The 17,759-nt window shown below is 23.4% G+C and overlaps 1 protein-coding gene across 4 annotated transcripts in view; it reads right to left on the bottom strand.

Annotated features, from left to right (window-relative positions):
* Positions 1–17,759, bottom strand: part of LOC117180391 (putative ATP-dependent RNA helicase TDRD12) — a 55,661-nt gene that overhangs the window by 15,566 nt on the left and 22,336 nt on the right. For all 4 annotated transcript variants that reach the window (XM_033372873.1, XM_033372875.1, XM_033372874.1 and 1 more), the window contains 5 exons: positions 17,391–17,549; positions 12,171–12,414; positions 7,380–7,714; positions 7,171–7,296; positions 1,676–1,824 (listed from right to left, as the gene is read on the bottom strand). In XM_033372873.1, coding sequence (XP_033228764.1) covers positions 1,676–1,824; positions 7,171–7,296; positions 7,380–7,714; positions 12,171–12,414; positions 17,391–17,549 — 1,013 coding nt within the window. The remainder of the gene's footprint in view (positions 1–1,675; positions 1,825–7,170; positions 7,297–7,379; positions 7,715–12,170; positions 12,415–17,390; positions 17,550–17,759) is intronic.

Below are 17,759 nucleotides of genomic sequence, written 5' to 3'. Positions count from 1 at the left end.
TAATATAACATAATATAATATAATATAATATAACAAGGTGTCTAACGATTCTTAGAAACAAAATTCAACGTATTTTCTAGGTTTTCCAGGTAAACAAATTCTTAATTTTTTGCGAACATGAGTCGTCTTTGTGAAATCTTAGGAATATTTTTAAATCTTTGTAATGTCTTTAAAATGATTGAAATCTTTGTGAAGTATTACAAAACTTATTGAAAGCTTGTAATTTTGTGAAATCTTTATTAAATCTTACGAGAACTTTGTGACATTTTTAAAAATCTTTCTTTAATCTTTGTTCGTGAAATCTTTTCTGTTCGTTTGAAATGATTAAAATCTTTTCAAATCTTCTCAAATTTGTTGATACTTTTGAAATCATTAAAAATCTTGTAAATGTTTTGAAATCTTTGAAATCTGGTGTACTGTACCCCTGTTGGAAACTTTGAAATTCTTGAAATGTTTTTAAATCCTTAAGAATTCTTTAAAATATTCAAGAATTCTTTCTGAAATCTTTTGTAATCGTTTGAAATCTTGTCAAACATTTTTAAATCATTTAACATCTTTGAAATGGTTTGAAATCCATGAAATCTGGTGTAATGCACTCTTGTTGAAATCTTTTAAATTCTCGTATTGTTTTTAAATCTTTATGAATGTTTTATAAAATCTTTAAAACTTTTGTGAAATCTTTTGAAATCTCCGAAAAAATTTTTAAGTTATTTAAAATCTTTGAGATGTTTTTAAAATCTTTTGAAAGTTTTAAAATCTTTGTGCAATGTTCGAAATCTTAGCGAAACGTTCGAAATCTTTGTGAAATCTTTGTCAATTCGTTCGAATTATTTAAATTATTACAAATCTTAGTGAAATCTTTTGATATATCCTAAAAATTTCGAAATTGTTTAAAATCTTTGAAATGTTTTGAAATCTTTGTGAAATGTTCAAAATCTTTGGGCAATTTTTGTGAAAACTTTTTAATCTAGTGTACATGCCTTTTTAAATGTTTGAAATACTTTAGATCTTTGTAAAAAATTTGGAAATGTTTATAAAATCTTTCTTAAATCTTTGTTGGGAAAATCTTTTGTATTCGTTGAAGTCATTGAATTATTTGAAATATTTTTTCAAATCGTAAACATCCGTGAAATCTTTATAAAATGTTAAAGATACTTAAAATATTTTGAAATTTTTGAAATATTTTGAAATCTTTAGAAATATTTTTTAACTTTTTGAAATCTGTTGTACACTCAAAAATCGAGTGGTCAACCCATCGAAAAATCCGTTGCATGGCCATGGCTTATTCTAATTCTGAAACTGAATTAACATCGAAATTTTAAACTAATAATTTTTATGATTTCTAAGATGAACACCTCAACAAAAAGTGCCTTGAAATATCTTTATTTATTCTGTAATAAACAAAACATAAATTATATCTTGCCGAATTGAATAATTTTCAGAAGCGAGATTTTTTCTAAACTAGATATTTCTTTCATAATGGGCTAAAAGATTTAAATTGCTCTTCGCATTTCGTTAAAATTACTGTTTTAAAAGAAAAAAAGAATAATTAAAATTCAAGGTTTTTGTGAAAAAGTCAAGGAGATGTCCAGGTTTTCAAGGTAACTAGACACCCTGTATAATATAATAAAAATATGAAAAGTTTTGTTATTTTAAATTAAAATCTTTAACTTACATGGAAACATTAGTGATAGGATCATCTACACCTTTGAGAATGCAATGCCTATATGAACAGTTTGTCCTCTTTGGACAAAATCCTAGAGACTTGATATTATCACAGATAGGGTATTCTTTCTTCTTTCCATCCAAGGTTGCTGCGATTCTCTAAAAAAAAAGAATTATTATTATTATTATTATTATTATACCATTAAGGAAAATTGTTTATTTAAATAACAAGTTCATTCCCGAATTCAAAAGGATGTTAAAGATGTTATTATATTTTTTTTAATTCAAAAGATTTTAAATTTTCTAGGATATTTTAAAAGATTCCAAGGGTTTTTTTTTTTCAATAGATTTCAATAATTTGAATTTATTCCCAAAGATTTTTAAGATTCAAGGATATTTCTTGAAATTGCAAGGAATTTTGAATAGATTTCAATCATTTGAAGGGACTGCAAATTATTTGAAAAATTATAGAGTATCTTTTAAAATACCAAGATATTTTCAAAACCTTTGAAAGGTTTTTAAGGATTTGCAATATTTTATGGTATTTTAAATCATTCCAATGACGTTTTAATAGATTTGAATAATTTGACGGGATTCCGAAGGATTTTAAAGATTTTAGGATATTTTTGAAAATTCCAAGGAATTTTCACGAGGTTTGAAAGGTATTTCAAAAGATTGTAAAATATTTGAAATATCTTAGAGAATTTCTAATACTTTTCTATCATTTGAAGTGAATACAAAGGATTAAAATTTTTTTAGAGAATTGAAAAAATTCTAAGGAATTTCTAAGACCTTTAAAAACTTTCAAGGGATTTCAGAGGATTTAAAATATTTTTGGGTATTTTAAAAGGTTATAAGAAATTTTCAAGAATTTGAAAAGATTTTATAATATTTTTAAAACTTGAAAAGAATTTTCAAGAGCCTTAAAAGATTCTTCGACATTTCAAAAGATTTAAAGTATTTGAAATATCTTAGAGTATTTTGAACAGTTTTCTATCATTTGAAATGGATACAAAATATTAAAGAAATCTTAGACAATTAAAAAAAATGCTAAGGAATTTTTAAGACCATTAAAGACTTTCAAGGGATTTCAAAGAATTCGGAAATATTTTGGGGTGTTTTAAAAGATTCTAAGGAATTTTCAAGAGATTTCAATCATTTGAGAATTTGGAAAAATTTTAAGCTTCAATGGAATTTTCAAATCCTTTAAAAAATGTCAAGGAATTTGAAAAGATTGTAAAGTATTTGATGTATCTTAGGGTATTCTAAAAAGATTTCAAATATTCGAAGTCATTCCACAGGATTTTAAATATTTTAGGGAATTAAAAAAATCTAAGGGATTTTTGAGACATTTTTAAAAGTTTCAAGGGGTTTCCAAGGATCTGAAATTTTGTTTGGATATTTTAAAAGCTTCCCAGGAATATTGTATAGATTTTAATAATTTGAAGGTATTCTGAAGAATTTTAATGATTGCAGAGTAATTCTAAAAATTCCAAAGAATTTTCAAGAGCTCTAAAAAGTTTTAAGGAAATTAAATGTTTTATAAGTTAAAAAATTAAGAAAATTTCAATGGATTTTTAATATATTAGGTATTTTAAAAGACTTCAATTAATTTGTAATAGATTACAGTAATTTGAAGGGATTACAAACGAATTTAAAGATTTTAGAGTATTTTTAAATTCCAAGCAATTTTCAAGAGTTTAAAAAAATTCTAAGAGATTAAACAAAATTTGAAATAGTTTAAGGTATTTTGAATACACTGAAGTAATTGACAGGTATTCCAAAGGCTTTTAAAGACAACAGGTTATTTTTAAAACATACGAAGAATTTTAAAAAGCTTCAAAATATTTTAAAGGATTTGGAAATTTTTTAAATTGGCAATATTTTAAAGCATTTAAAAAATTTCCAGGATCCTTGAAGAACTTAAAAAAATTATAAGCAGTTTATATTGATTTGAAATTTTCTAAGGTATTTTAAAAGACTCGGAGGGGTTTTCCAGGAGATTTTAAAGAAAGCAAAAAGTTTAATTTTCAACCAAATTTAATCCAAAATTATGTATTTTTAGCCAGAGTTTAACTTTTAACCAAGTATTTTTATTTTCAACCAAAAAGATGAATTTTTAACTAAAAATATGCATCTTTAAACAAAAAGATTATTTTCAAACAAGCAGAGTAATTTTATACCATAAAATACGACTTTCAACCAAATGCATGAACTTGGAATAAAATAGTTAAATTTTTTTACCAAAACAGACCAATTTTCAACCAAAAATGTAGTTAATTTTTTATTTTAAAAAATGGTTTCAACCAAACTGATGATTTTTTAACCCAAATGATGACTGGAATAGTTTAATTTTAAATCAAAAAGATGAGTTTTTAAGTAAAATAATGAATCCTTAATTGGAATAGTTGAATTTTCAACCAAAAATATGAATTTTTAATAAAGAAGAATAATTTTCAACTGAAAAATAATAAATTTGAACCAAAAATTCAATAGTTAAATTTTCAGCAAAAAAAATAATGTTCAACCAAAGCGATGAATTTCCAACTAAAATTATGTATCTGTATCTGGAACAGCTGAATTTTTAACAAAAAAGATTAATTTTCAACCATGAAAATTAATTTATATAAACAAGAGGAATTCTCAATTAAAAAATTTAATTTTGCATTCAATAGTTGAATAATTACATTTTTAATTTAAAAAATGAATGTTCAACCAAGGAGATGATAGTTTTATCTAAAATTATAAAATATTCTACTAAAACAGTTACATTTTCAAAGAAAAAAAATTTCAAAACAAACAAAATTTCAAGAAATCATTTTCAACAAAAGAAATGAAGTTTCATTTACAATGATGAGTCTTCAATAAAAAAATATCGTAATTTTTAATAAAAATCAGTCGAATTGAACTAAATAGACGATTTTCCAACATGAGTTGAATTCTACTAAGAAATATTTTTCAGTGAAATTATAGAAAAGATTGCAAACAGACTGTTGAATTTACAAGCAAAAAGATGCATTTTTAACCAAGAAGATTAACTGTTTACCAAAAAGAAAGAATTCTCAACAAAATACATGAATTTTCAATCAGATATCTCATTTTTAACCAAAAATGGAACAGTACATTTTCAGTTCAGAAAATTAATTTGAAAAAAAAATGTTATCAAAATAATAAAATATCGTAATATAACGCTAATTTTACAAATGAGAAATTATTAATCAATTCTATACTACAATTAAAAGAAATTCAAGCACGTTCTCGAAAAAATAATCCTGGCTATAAAAAAAATCCCTGACATTTCATGTTTTTTCAGTTAGGGTGGACACAAGGATGGCTCAAAAAATGCAAGTCCCTTTGATTGGTAGGATCACCCCCCAAAAAGCTTCCATTTGGTGAAAAAACTGTACATTAATTTTGAAATATTTGTGAGCAAGAAAATCTTAGACCCACGCGGGTTACAAAATTCCCTAACCGTAAAAAAATCGTATTTTACAGACTTGATCCAAAATTCAGAGTGACTGTTTTAATCGAATTCTGGTTCGCAAAAATTTTCACGGTGAATTTAATTAAAAAATTCGAACTTTAAATCTAATCTTTTTTCCATTCGAATTAATGAAAAATGAACTGCAACTTAAAGCAATCAAGATGAAAATCTTCAAGAAGTTTAAAAATTTTTAAATTAAAAACTTTTTTATTTAAATGTTTAATAAAATAAAACCTATAAAATTGAAAGTACTAACGCTTTTCAATTGAAGAATTTTAAATGAAATGCATTTTCAAAAAATTAGAATTTCTTACTTTTATAAATTGTAGGGTTCAAAGATTCGGATTCAGTTCAAAAAATATAAATCCATGTTATCATTTTCAATGCTCTGAATTGAAAAATTAACCAATACATCTAAAATTTTTAAAAATTATGGTATTTAAATAAATTTTAAGGTAGTTGTCGTGCCAAAAGTCAGATATCTGAAAAAATAGTTTTTCTATGATTTTAAGAATCAAAATATTGTAACTGATGTAATTTCAAATAGAAAACATTACTCTTTATGAAAAATGTTAAAATTAACAGAAAAGAACATTAATTTTAACCATGTTTTTTGCAATTGAATTTTTTCTGACCGTCGCTTCTTACCAAATTTTGAAAAATGATTGCATTTTAATAAATGACTGCTAATTTTTCCGGGAAACCATTCTCTACAACTCTACTGTTTCCAATTTTGAAAGTAAATTTTTCTATTGCTAAAATCGTTAGAACAATTTTTTAAACTAAAAAACGTTTTCATTAGAAGTTGAATTATCTTTATTTTAAATAATTTAGATTTCCTTAAAAAGCTTTACAATTTTATTTTAAAGTCTTGAAAAATCTACATGTTGTTTCAAATTTTTTTAAATTTAAGATTATAAAAAATTTTCATAATTTCTAAATATCTTTTAAAATTAGTCTAATGTCAAATAATTTTTCAAAACAAACATCACTTTCAATTTTCCTAGGAATCTTAAGAAAATATTTGTACTCTTTTGAAGCCTTTCACAATCCTTAAAAGCTTATAAATTTTTTGTTCAAAATTTTTAATCTTTTAAAAACCTCTAAATATCTCTAAAAATTACTAGAAATGTTCTACAAATAATAAGTGTTGAATTGTTATTTATAAATCAAAATTCAACCATTTCACTTACAAATTAATCATTTTTTATATTGAACAATTAAAATCGTAAAGTTTTAAGTTCAAAAGCTGCTTAGAATTTTAACGATTCAAAGCTTTCTACTTCAAACAATTCAATTTCAAATGATTTAGATTTATTTTACGATGAAGGATTTTGAATTGAATCAGTTTATTTTTTAACGCTGAACCGTGGAAATTCTTCAATTTTGAATTGATTTAGAATCGTCTTAACGAATCAATTATTGTTCACTTTTTAATACTTGAAGTACAGTCCAATTTTTGAAATGAATAATTAGTTTATATTTACAGTTCATCAAGTAAAAGTGTTTTTTTGGTACCAAAAATTTCCAATTTCAAACGTTTTTAATTTTAAATTTTATTAAGTCTTCCAAGATTTTTAAAATTCTTTAAATTAAAAATGTACGCCTAAAATAAAAATGGAAAATTTTTTTAAGTAAAAGATGTTTGAATTGCGCATTATGAACTAAATATTATAATTAAATTTTTTTAAAAACTAATTATTTAAAAAATATTTAAAATCGAACTTGGACAGATTTTTCTTGCAAAATTTGTAAAATTCCGGGTCAAAAAATAAATTCACTGTTGTTCCCGGTTTACCGATTTTTTTTAACTTCCGGGAGTTTCTTTTGCAAACAGTTCGTGGATTTGAAGCAAAATCATCACGAACATTATTAAAAAAAATATTGGTGATATATTGTTTTTCAACTTCTCTAAACTTTTTCATTTTTTACCTTTTCAGATAAGTTTATATGATATTTAAGCAAAACAAGATATTTTTCATCAAATCTGTGATTTTAAAATAAAGTTTGAAGTGTCTTACATTAGCCACATTGATCAATTTTGGCGGCATCGTGGCATGGAGTCTTTTCATAATTTCCACAAGACCTTGGAACTGCATGTCATTGCTGTTATCCACAAATATAAGTACTTTGCACCTGTTCTTGTCCTTAAAAAAAGAAGCAAAATTAGGATTTTAAGTTAAGAAATAGCAAAGTTAAGAAGTTGCTCGAAACATTTAATTATTATTACCGCGAGCCAATTATCCATCAGAGTTGAGAATCTGTAATAAAATCTGGATTTTGAAGCCAAGTTAACCGAATGATGTATCAACCAAGTTACGTTCTGTATATTCAAATCCGAAAGTACATCGTCCGTGCAGATCAGGATGGGATACATTCCGGAAACGCTCGCAGCCCAATCGGCTCTGACACCATGCACTTCATTAAAAATCATGTTGCTGTGAGCCAGAAGAGTCTTCTTTTTATTAGATTTTATAAGGCTGTTCAATTCAATCGCCTCACGTGCATCCGTACAAATTATCATTATTCTCTCGGTGATCATTTCTTCATTGTTATTCAACGCCTCTGCAATAATTATTAAATAACTATTTAAAGTTTCTTTTCTAGAATGTTTAAAAAATAAAATTATAGGGATAAGAGTGGTCCAGTAGTTAAGTTTTAGGGAAAAAGGGAACTTATTATTAAAAATTCTAATAAAAACCTGGAAAAAAAGTTTCTGACATTTGCAGGGTTTTCCCCCAAGTAATTCCAGTATTTCGCATTTTTTAAACAATCGACTCTGAATATAAAAATAGTACTATTCATACGTAAAATTCAATAACTGTTTTCTTTTTTTTATTTGTGAAAGTAACTAAGGAGCTAAGGAAGGAAATAAGAAGATTTTTCACGAAAATAGAGAAATATATTCTTTTAAAGTAAAATTATTGTGGGCACTATATCAGGGTAGCCGTTTTAATTGACAAAATAAATTCCCGGTTTTTTCCGGTTCACAAACATTTTTCACGGTCAATGAAATTGAAAAAATGGAACACTAAAGCTAAAAAAAGTTCCACTTGAGGTAATAAAATCTGAGCTGTAAATGAAAGCAATCCAAGTGGAACTCTTAAATTTTGAAATTTTAAAATTGAAATTAAACATTTAAAAATTAAAAAATGTATTCAAATGCTCAATAATTTACGCGTATAAAATTGAATGAAATAACATTTTTCAATATAAAAAAATATAAATCCACGTTATCATTTCCAATGCTCTAAATTAAAAAAGCAATCAATGAAATTTAAAATTTTCAAAATTATATAATTTTAAGGAATTTTAAGCTAGAAACATCAAAAATTGAAAAATTAAAAAAATTTAAACTGAACACTTTTTAAATTAGAAATTCAATTATTTTCTTTTTAAATAGTTTAAACATCCTTTGAAAGCTTCAAAATTTTATTTCAAAATCTTGAAAAATCTAGAAGTCGTTTTAAATCGGTTTTAAATTAAAAATTATTTTGGAAATTTTTTCAGAACTTCTAAATATCTGACAAAATCAATTGAATTTTTTTTACATTTTTCAGAAAATCCTGCAAATTTTATAAAATTTCTTTACAATTTGGATGTATAAATAACAATTGAACATTTATTATTTCTAGGCGAAATTTGAGTAATTTTAACAGATACGTAGCAGTTTTGAAAAGATTCAAACTTAATGTAAAACTTGAAATAAACTTGATTTAATGATATTGAAAAACATAACAATTCCACTTATTATTTCATAACTGTTAAAATCGAACGTGGACAGATTTTTCTTCTATAAATTTGTAAAATTCACAGACAAAAAAAATTCACTGTCACTTCCCGGTTCAATTTTAAACCAGAAAAGATCAAGTTTCAATAAGATATTTAAATTTTTAACCAAAGAGATATATTTTCAGCCTTCAACCTAAAAAATTAGTATTTTTTTGAATATTTGTTAAGTTCTCAATCAAAATTATGAATATTTTACTGGAACAGTTGAATTTTAAAATAAAAATAATAATTTTAAACTTAAATGATAAATCTTTAACTAGAAAATTTGAATTTTCAATAAAGAAAATTAGTTTTTGATAAAAAAAGACGAAGTTTCAACAAAATACATGAATTTTCAAAAACAAAAATGTTCAAACACAAATTTTCAACCAAACAATAAATAGTTTTAAATTTTTAGTATCGAAAAATAAATGTTAAAAAAAGATGCTAATAATAATATTAATAAAATATTATAATAATAAAAGATAATATTCATAATATATTATAATAATAAATAATGATAATAATAATATATAACAATAATAAATAATAAATAAAAAAATTCATATTAAAATGTTAATATTATTATTAATAGTTGACTAGATTAGATAAACTTTAGGTTTAAAAAAATTGATTTTCTACCATTTTTAACAAAAGAGTTTAACTTTCAATAAATAATCAAATTTTCTATTAAAAATACGAATGTTCAACTAAAATGATGAATATTTAAGTAGAATTTTTCAACTAAAAAAGAAAAATGTACAACCAAAAATTGAATAGTTAAACTTTCAGCTCAAAAAATTAATGTTCAGCCAAAAATACGATTTTCAGAATAGAATAATGAAATATTCAACTGGAATAGTTAAATTTTCAATTAAAGAAATATCATAATTGAAACAGATAATTCAACTAATTATTTTAAAAACTGTTAAGATAAAACTTTAAGAGATTTTTTTCCTGAAAATTTGTAAAATTCCTGGTAAAAGAATAACAGGGTGGTCGATTTAAACGAAGAAAAAAAATCCCGGTCATTTCCCCGTTCGCAAACATTTATCACGGACTACGAAATTTCAAAAATTAAACTATTCTAAACATTTTTCCATTTAAAGTAATAAACAATAAAGTTACAATAAAGCAAAGTACTAAGATTTTTCAACTAAACAATATTAAATGAAATTCAAATAAACTTCCAAATTTAAAACTTTTATAAATTATAGAGTTCAAAGATTCAGATTAAGTGCAAAAAATATAAATCCAGGTTAACATTTTCAATACTCTCGTTTAAAGAATCAAGCAATAAACTTAAAAAAATTTCAAAATTATATTATTTTAAGTAATTTTAAGATAGACACAATAAAAATTGAAAAATGTTTTTTAACCTAACAATTTTTAAATTATAAGTTAAATTATTTTAATTTTAAATCATTTAGGCATCCTTCAAAAGCTTAAAATTTTATTTCAAAATCTTGAGAAATCTAGAAGTGGTTTTAAATTTTTTCAAATTGAAAATAATTTTTCAATATTTTTTCAGAACTTTTAAATATATTTTTTAATTAATTGAAATTTTTCTATAACTTTTAGAAAAGTCTGCAAATAAAAATTTTTTCTCAAAATTAGAATAATTTTAAGAGATATTTAGAAGTTTTAAAAAGATTCGAATTAAATTTATAACTTGAAACAATTTCCAATACTTACAGCCAAATTTAAAATAAAATATAGATTTTTGCAGATTTCAAACAAAAAATTTAGAATCTTTTTAAGAATTGTGAAAGACGTCAAAAGAATAAAAAAAATTTCTTAAGATTCTTTGGAAAATTGAAAATGATTTTTCACTTTGAAAAACTATTATAACAGAAAGTTTAAGACGATCTTAAAGAGATTAAACAAATTATCAAAGAAGAACCTGGAAGATTTTAAGGATTTTTTTTTAATTTGCAGGATTTTCCAATAATTGTAGGAAAAATTCGATTAATTTTAAAATATATTCAAAAGTTCTGAAAAAATGTTAAAACACTTCCTTTAAATCACTTGAAATCATTTCCATTTTTTAATCAATTTTGAATCTTTTCAAAACTTCTAAACATCTCTTAAAATTATCCAAATTTTGTCTACAAATATTAAGTGTTCAATTGTTATTTTTACGTCAAAATGTAACAATCTTACTTACAAATTAAACACTTTTCACATAGAACAATTAAAATTGTAACACTAAAAGTTTAAAGGCTCTTCGAAATTCTAGAGATTCAAAGCTTTCTATGTAAAACAATTCAGTTTAAAATTGTTTTATTTTAAATATTTGGTTTCAATTTACTCGTCTTAAATGAAGAGTGAAATATTGCTAAATATAAAATACTTATTCTTTTTCTACATTAACCAAATTCAAATTAAATGGGTTGCAAATAAAATAATTTAGATTCAAATAATATTTTAAATTTAATAAAAACCTTTAATTACGACTATATTATTATGGTATTATTTTTAGGTTGAAAAAAGTGAAACGCACGTTTACATTTTTTAATGGCTAAAAAAATTAATAGAAATAATATAATAATAAATCTATTTATTAAATTTAATATAAAAAATAATATAAAGAGCTGAAACTCTGAATTAAAAATATTTTAATGATAAATCATGAAAACTTTTATTTAAAAATAAATTTATCGGAATAAATGATATTTTAATTTCAATTATTATCAAGACTTTCGGATTGGAACAGTTAAAGATCCATTTAAAAAATTATGTTTTTATTTATATTTACTGCATTCATTTACTGCACTTTAGTTATTTAAAAAACTGTTAACTTCTGAAAATTCGTAAAATTCCCGGTTTCCCGGTCACCTTGTTTTTTATTTAAAAAATCTTTAACTTTAAAAGCTTCTAATTTTTTAAGTCTTTAAAACTGAATTTTAAAATTCCTTAAATTAAAATATATGTTTAAAAAATTAAAATGGAAAATTTTTAAAGTGAAAGATTTGGTAAATTAAGCATTCTAAACTGAATGATATAATAATAGATAAAAAACACAATTTAACACATTATTTAAAAAAAAACAGTTGGACTCAAAGTTGGACAACATTTTTATTCACTGTCATTTTCCGATTTTCCCGGTCTCATAAAATATCCGGTTATTTCCCGGTTTTCCATTTTTCTTAAATGCCGGACTTTTGGAAGCTTGGATCTTACTATTATTATTTTTTCAAATTCCATTATGGAATTTATAATGTAATTTATGGATGGCTTCTTATCATACCTAAAATCTTATTATTTTTCTGTTCAGATCTGACAATCGAGAGCTTGGCTTGAACTTGAGAGAAGGCAGCTGCTTCCATATAAGATCCAATACACACATATGGATAAACAATCGCCTTATCCATGAATTGCCTCAATCCTATGGTCCATTGTTGTGCAACTGCTATTACCTGAAGGAATGAATCATTGTCGTACCTCTCTTCCTTGTCTCGCATTATTTTATGTTTGAAGAATATCTCCATCGCCTGAAAACAATTGCACAACGTTATTAGAAATGGGGTGATTTTTCAAGAAAATAGGAGCAGAATAGGGTAATGGATTTTTAAAAGAAATTTCACATAGGTACAATATTCACATTTCAAAGAAAAATATGAATTTTCAACCAAAGAGTTAAACTTGCAACCAAATAGTTAAACTTTTAAGCAAAATATATGATTTTTCAATAAATAGATCAGTTTTTTAACAAATAGTTGATTTTTCAATCTACAAAGATGATTATTCAAACCAAAGACGAATTTTCAACCAAAAAAGAAAAAAATTCAACCAGTGTTAAATTTTCAAGCCACGAAGGCGAATTTTGTTCAAAATAGTTGAATATTTTCACCCTACAAAGATGAATTTTCAACCCAAAAAGATGAATATTCTGTAATTTTCAACCGAAAAAGATTACATTTTTACAAAATAAAATGAAATTTCAAACTCAAAATACGAACAAAATAATATTTTCAACCAAGTAAGATTTTTCAGCCAAGAAAAAAAATAAATTTGTAATAAAATATTGAAGTGCTTAACCAAAGATAAGAATCTTCAGAAAATAAAATACTTTTTAACAAAAAACATGAATTTTCAATCATATAGTTGAATTTTCAAATAAAAAATATCAATCTTCAACCAAATATGAAATAATTAAATTTTCATTTGGAAAAAAAAGTTTTAACCAAAAAAAACAACAAATTTTCAACGAAATAATTGAATTTAAAAAAAAAAGATTAATTCTCAGCAAAAAATGTAAAAGTTGAAATCACAACCAATAATTATTTTAATTTTAAGTAACAAATTATAGAATTGAAACGCTACAGGACAACTTAAAAAAAAGTTGAATCTTCAACCAAAACCGATAGATTATCGAAAAAAGTTACATTTTTAACAAAAATAAAATTTGTATCAAAAAATATGAAACATCAAATCAGAAGCTGCATTTTCAAAAAAAGAATTGAATTTCCAGCGAAAAAGATTTTTTCAATGAATTAAATTAAATGTTTACATGTTTGACCAAAGAAATGACTATTCAACTTAAAAAACTAGATTTTTATCGAAATGCATGATTTTTTAACCCAATAGATGAATTTTTAGTTAAAAAATATCCATTTGCAGGCAAAAGTATAATAATTAAATTTTTAATTGAAAAAATAATTTTAAAAAAATTAAATTTTTACCAAAATAGATCAAATTTCAAATCAAAGGACGAATTTCCAAAAAAAGAATTACATTTCCAGCGCAAAATATTTTTCAGTTAAGTAGGAAATTAATGTCCACCAAATTGTTTAATTTTCAACCCAATTTAAATGTTGAACCAAAGAATTGAAGATTCAACCAAAGAACTGAATTTGACCAAACAAACAATGTTATCTTCAAAAAGAAAATAGTTATAATTTCGACCTAAAAAGAAGAGTTTTCAACAAAGTAATATTAATTCTCAGCAAAAAGTGTAAAAGTTGATATTTCAAACGAAAATTATTTTAATTTTAAATTAGAAAAACCAGACACATTTTTTAATAAAATAGTTGTATCCTCCTCCAAAACAGATTATCAACAAAACAGATGTATTTTCAACCAAGAAAGATTTATTAGTTAAGGGTAAAAACAATGTAAAAAATTTATTGCAACAAAATATTGAAATAATTAACTAAAAAGATGAAACTTCAATAAAAAATGAATTAAGAAAAAAGATGTATTTTCATTCAATAATAACTTTTTAACAAAACAATTAATGTTTCTACTTAAAGAGATGGATTCTAAACCAAATTTATAATAGCAGACTTTTTAAATAAAAAGAATTAACTTTCAACCAAAAATATGGCTTTTTTACCAAAAGATGAATTTTCAACCCAAATGGACGATTTTCGTACTCAAAAACATGAAAGTTTAATAAAATAGTTGAATTTTTGGCCAAAAAATAAAAAATTTCAATAAAGAAATATGACTTTTTAATGAAATAATTAAATTTTATAATCGAAAGAGATGGATTCTGAACAAAAAATTTAATAGTAGTATTTTTAAATACAAAAAATTAACTTTCAAATAAAAATGGATGACTTTTTCTACCAAAAGATGAATTTTTGATCCAAAGGGATACATTTTTTTCCAAAAAAGTAGAATTTTGAAACAAAAATATGACTTTTGAACAAAATATTTCAATTTTTAACCAAAAGAGATGGATTCTGAACCACAAATTGATTATAAGAACTTTTCTATAAAAAAATTATCTTTTAAACGACCAAAAAGTATGACTTTTGAACAAAATAGTTGAATTTTCAACAAAATTGGTAAATGTTTAACCTAACAGTAGAATTCTTAACATAAAGAGATGAATTATGAGCCAAAAATATAATAATAGACTTAATAAACGAGAAAAATGAACTTTTATCCAAAAGATATGATTTTTCTACCAAAAGATGAATTTTCAACCCAAAAAGACAATTTGTCTTATCCAAAAAGACGGATGCTCAAGAAAACAATTGAATTTTTCGCCAAAAAATACGAATTTTGAATAAAAAATATGACTTTTTAACAAAATAATTAAATTTTTAACCAAAAGAGATGGATTTTCAAACAAAAATTTAATAGAAGAATTTTTAAATAAAAAAAAATTAAATTTTAAACAAAAAACATGAATTTTCTACCAAAAGATGAATTTTTATACCAAAGGGATACATTTTTTATCAAAAAAGTATAATTTTCTATTCAAAAATTAATAATCCACAAAACTGTTTAATTTTCAACCAAAAAGTATGGCTTTTAAACAAAATTATTAAATGTTTAACCAGCAGTAAAATTCTTAATATAAAGAGATAAATTATGAGCCAAAAATATAATAATAGACTTATCAAACTAAAAGAATTAACTTTTAAACAAAAAAGATGACTTTTTCTGCAAAAAAAAAGAATTTTCGATCCGAAGGGATACATTTTTTTCCAAAAAAGTAAAATTTTCTATTAAAAAAGATGAATGTTCCACAAAGCTGTTGAATTTTCGACCAAAGAGTATGACTTTTCAACAAAATAGTTCAATTTTTAACCTAACAGTAGAATTCTTAATATAAAGAGATAAATTATGAGCCAAAAATATAACAATAGACTTATCAAACAAAAAGAATTAAATTTCAACCAAAAAATATGTTTTTTCTGCAAAAAAAAAATTTAACCCAAAAGGACGATTTGTCTTATCCAAAAAGACGAATGCTCAAGAAAACAATTGAATTTTTAGCTAAAAAATACTAATGTTGAATCAAAAACATGAATTTTTAATAAAATAATTACATTTTCAACCAAAAGAGATGAATTCTCAAACAAAAAATCAATAGAAGATTTTTTAAATTAAAAAAAATTAACTTTCAAACAAAAAAACATGACTTTTCTGCCAAAAAATGAATTTTCAACCCAAAAGGACGATTTGTCTTCTCCAAAAAGACGTACGCTCAAGAAAACAATCGAATTTTTGGCTAAAAAATACGAATGTTAAATCAAAAATATGAATTTTTAACAAAATAATTACATTTTCAACCAAAAGAGATGAATTCTCAAACAAAAATTCAATAGAAGAGTTTTTAAATATAAAAAAATTAACTTTCAATCAAAAAACATGACTTTTCTGCCAAAAGATGAATTTGCAACCCAAAAAGACGATTTGCCTTATCCAAAAAGACGAATGCTCAAGAAAACAATTGAATTTTTGGCTAAAAAATACGAATTTTGAATCAAAAATATGAATTTTTAACAACGTAATTACATTTTCAACCAAAAGATATGAATTCTCAAACAAAAAATCAATAAAAGAGTTTTTAAATTTTTAAAAATTAACTTTCAAACAAAAAAACATGACTTTTCTGCCAAAAAATGAATTTTCAACCCAAAAGGACGATTTATGTTATCGAAAAGGACGAATGCTCAAGAAAACAATTGAATTTTTCGCCAAAAAATATGAATTTTTAACAAAAAAATTACATTTTCAACCAAAAGAAATCACTTTTAAAATAAAAATTTGACTTTTCTATCAAAAGATTAATTTTTTATCCAAAGGGATACATTTTTTCCACAAAAGTAGAATTTTCTATTAAAAAACATGAATGTCTCACAAAACTGTTGAATTTTCGACCAAAAAGTATGACTTTTTAACAAAATAATTGTAATTTCGACAAAATAATTAAACATCTAAGCAAATAGCCGATTTTTTAACCTAAAAAGATAAATTCTTAACTAAAAATATAAAATTATACTTATGAAATAAGAAGATCGTCGCTAATGACCATGTAGCTGATGCGACGTTAAACATCTAAATAAAAAAAAAATAAATAAAAAAAATAAGAAGAATTAACTTTCAATCCAAAAGAATAAATTGTCCATCCAAAAAGAGAGTTATCAAAAAACAGTTGAATTTTCGACCAAAAAAGATTACTTTTTAGAAAAATAGTTGATTTTTCAACAAATAGACCAAATTAAATGTTCAACTAAAAGAGATAAATTCTGTCCCAAAAATATAACAGTAGCCTTTTCAACTTAAAAGAATGAAATATCAACTAAAAAAGATTAACTTTTCTACCAAAAGATAAATTTTCTACCAAAAGTAGAATTTTCTATTCAAAAAGATGAATTCTCAACCAAAAAATATGACTTTTCAACAAAATAGTTGCAATTTCAACAAAGTAACTAAATGTTCAACCAAACATAATTTTTAACTAAATTAACTAATAATTTTTATCAAATTTTAAACTAAAAATATAATAGCAGACTTTTCAATTAATAATAATTAATCTGTAAACAAAAATAGATTGATTTTCTTATTAGGTTCTATTAATTCAGTTCATATTTAAGAGAAAAGGGATAAAAATATAAATTCTTTGAAAAAGTGAAAAAAGAGGGGAATCGAGGGAAGAGTTGGAAATCTGAGAAGTATATATATATATATATTAAATAAATAAAAATTCTATAGATATAATAGTTACCGGCTGTATATATTTGTCTAGTATAACATCAGCTCCGTCAAGAATAATGTGCCGAAGATGGTACAAATCAATCACGTTCATATTTTTGAATTTTTTAATGAACCTAGCTAAGAATGGCACTGTAGCTACGAGTATTTGACATCCATTGTAGATTTGTGCCTGAAAATAATTAAATTCTTGAGTGTTTAGGGTAGCTGTTTTAATAGAAGAAACAGATTCCCGTTTTTTTCACGGTCCACAAATTTGACTTAATAAAAAATTGAGCATTTTTAATTTTGCTAAATTATAGCGTTCAAAGATTCAAATTCAGTTCCAAAAATATAAATCCACGTTAACATTTTCAATATTCGAAATTTGACGATCAATCAA

The sequence above is a fragment of the Belonocnema kinseyi genome, chromosome 9 (assembly GCF_010883055.1).
Source record: "Belonocnema kinseyi isolate 2016_QV_RU_SX_M_011 chromosome 9, B_treatae_v1, whole genome shotgun sequence".
NCBI lineage: Eukaryota > Metazoa > Arthropoda > Insecta > Hymenoptera > Cynipidae > Belonocnema > Belonocnema kinseyi.
This window is presented reverse-complemented; position numbering and strand designations above follow the sequence as displayed.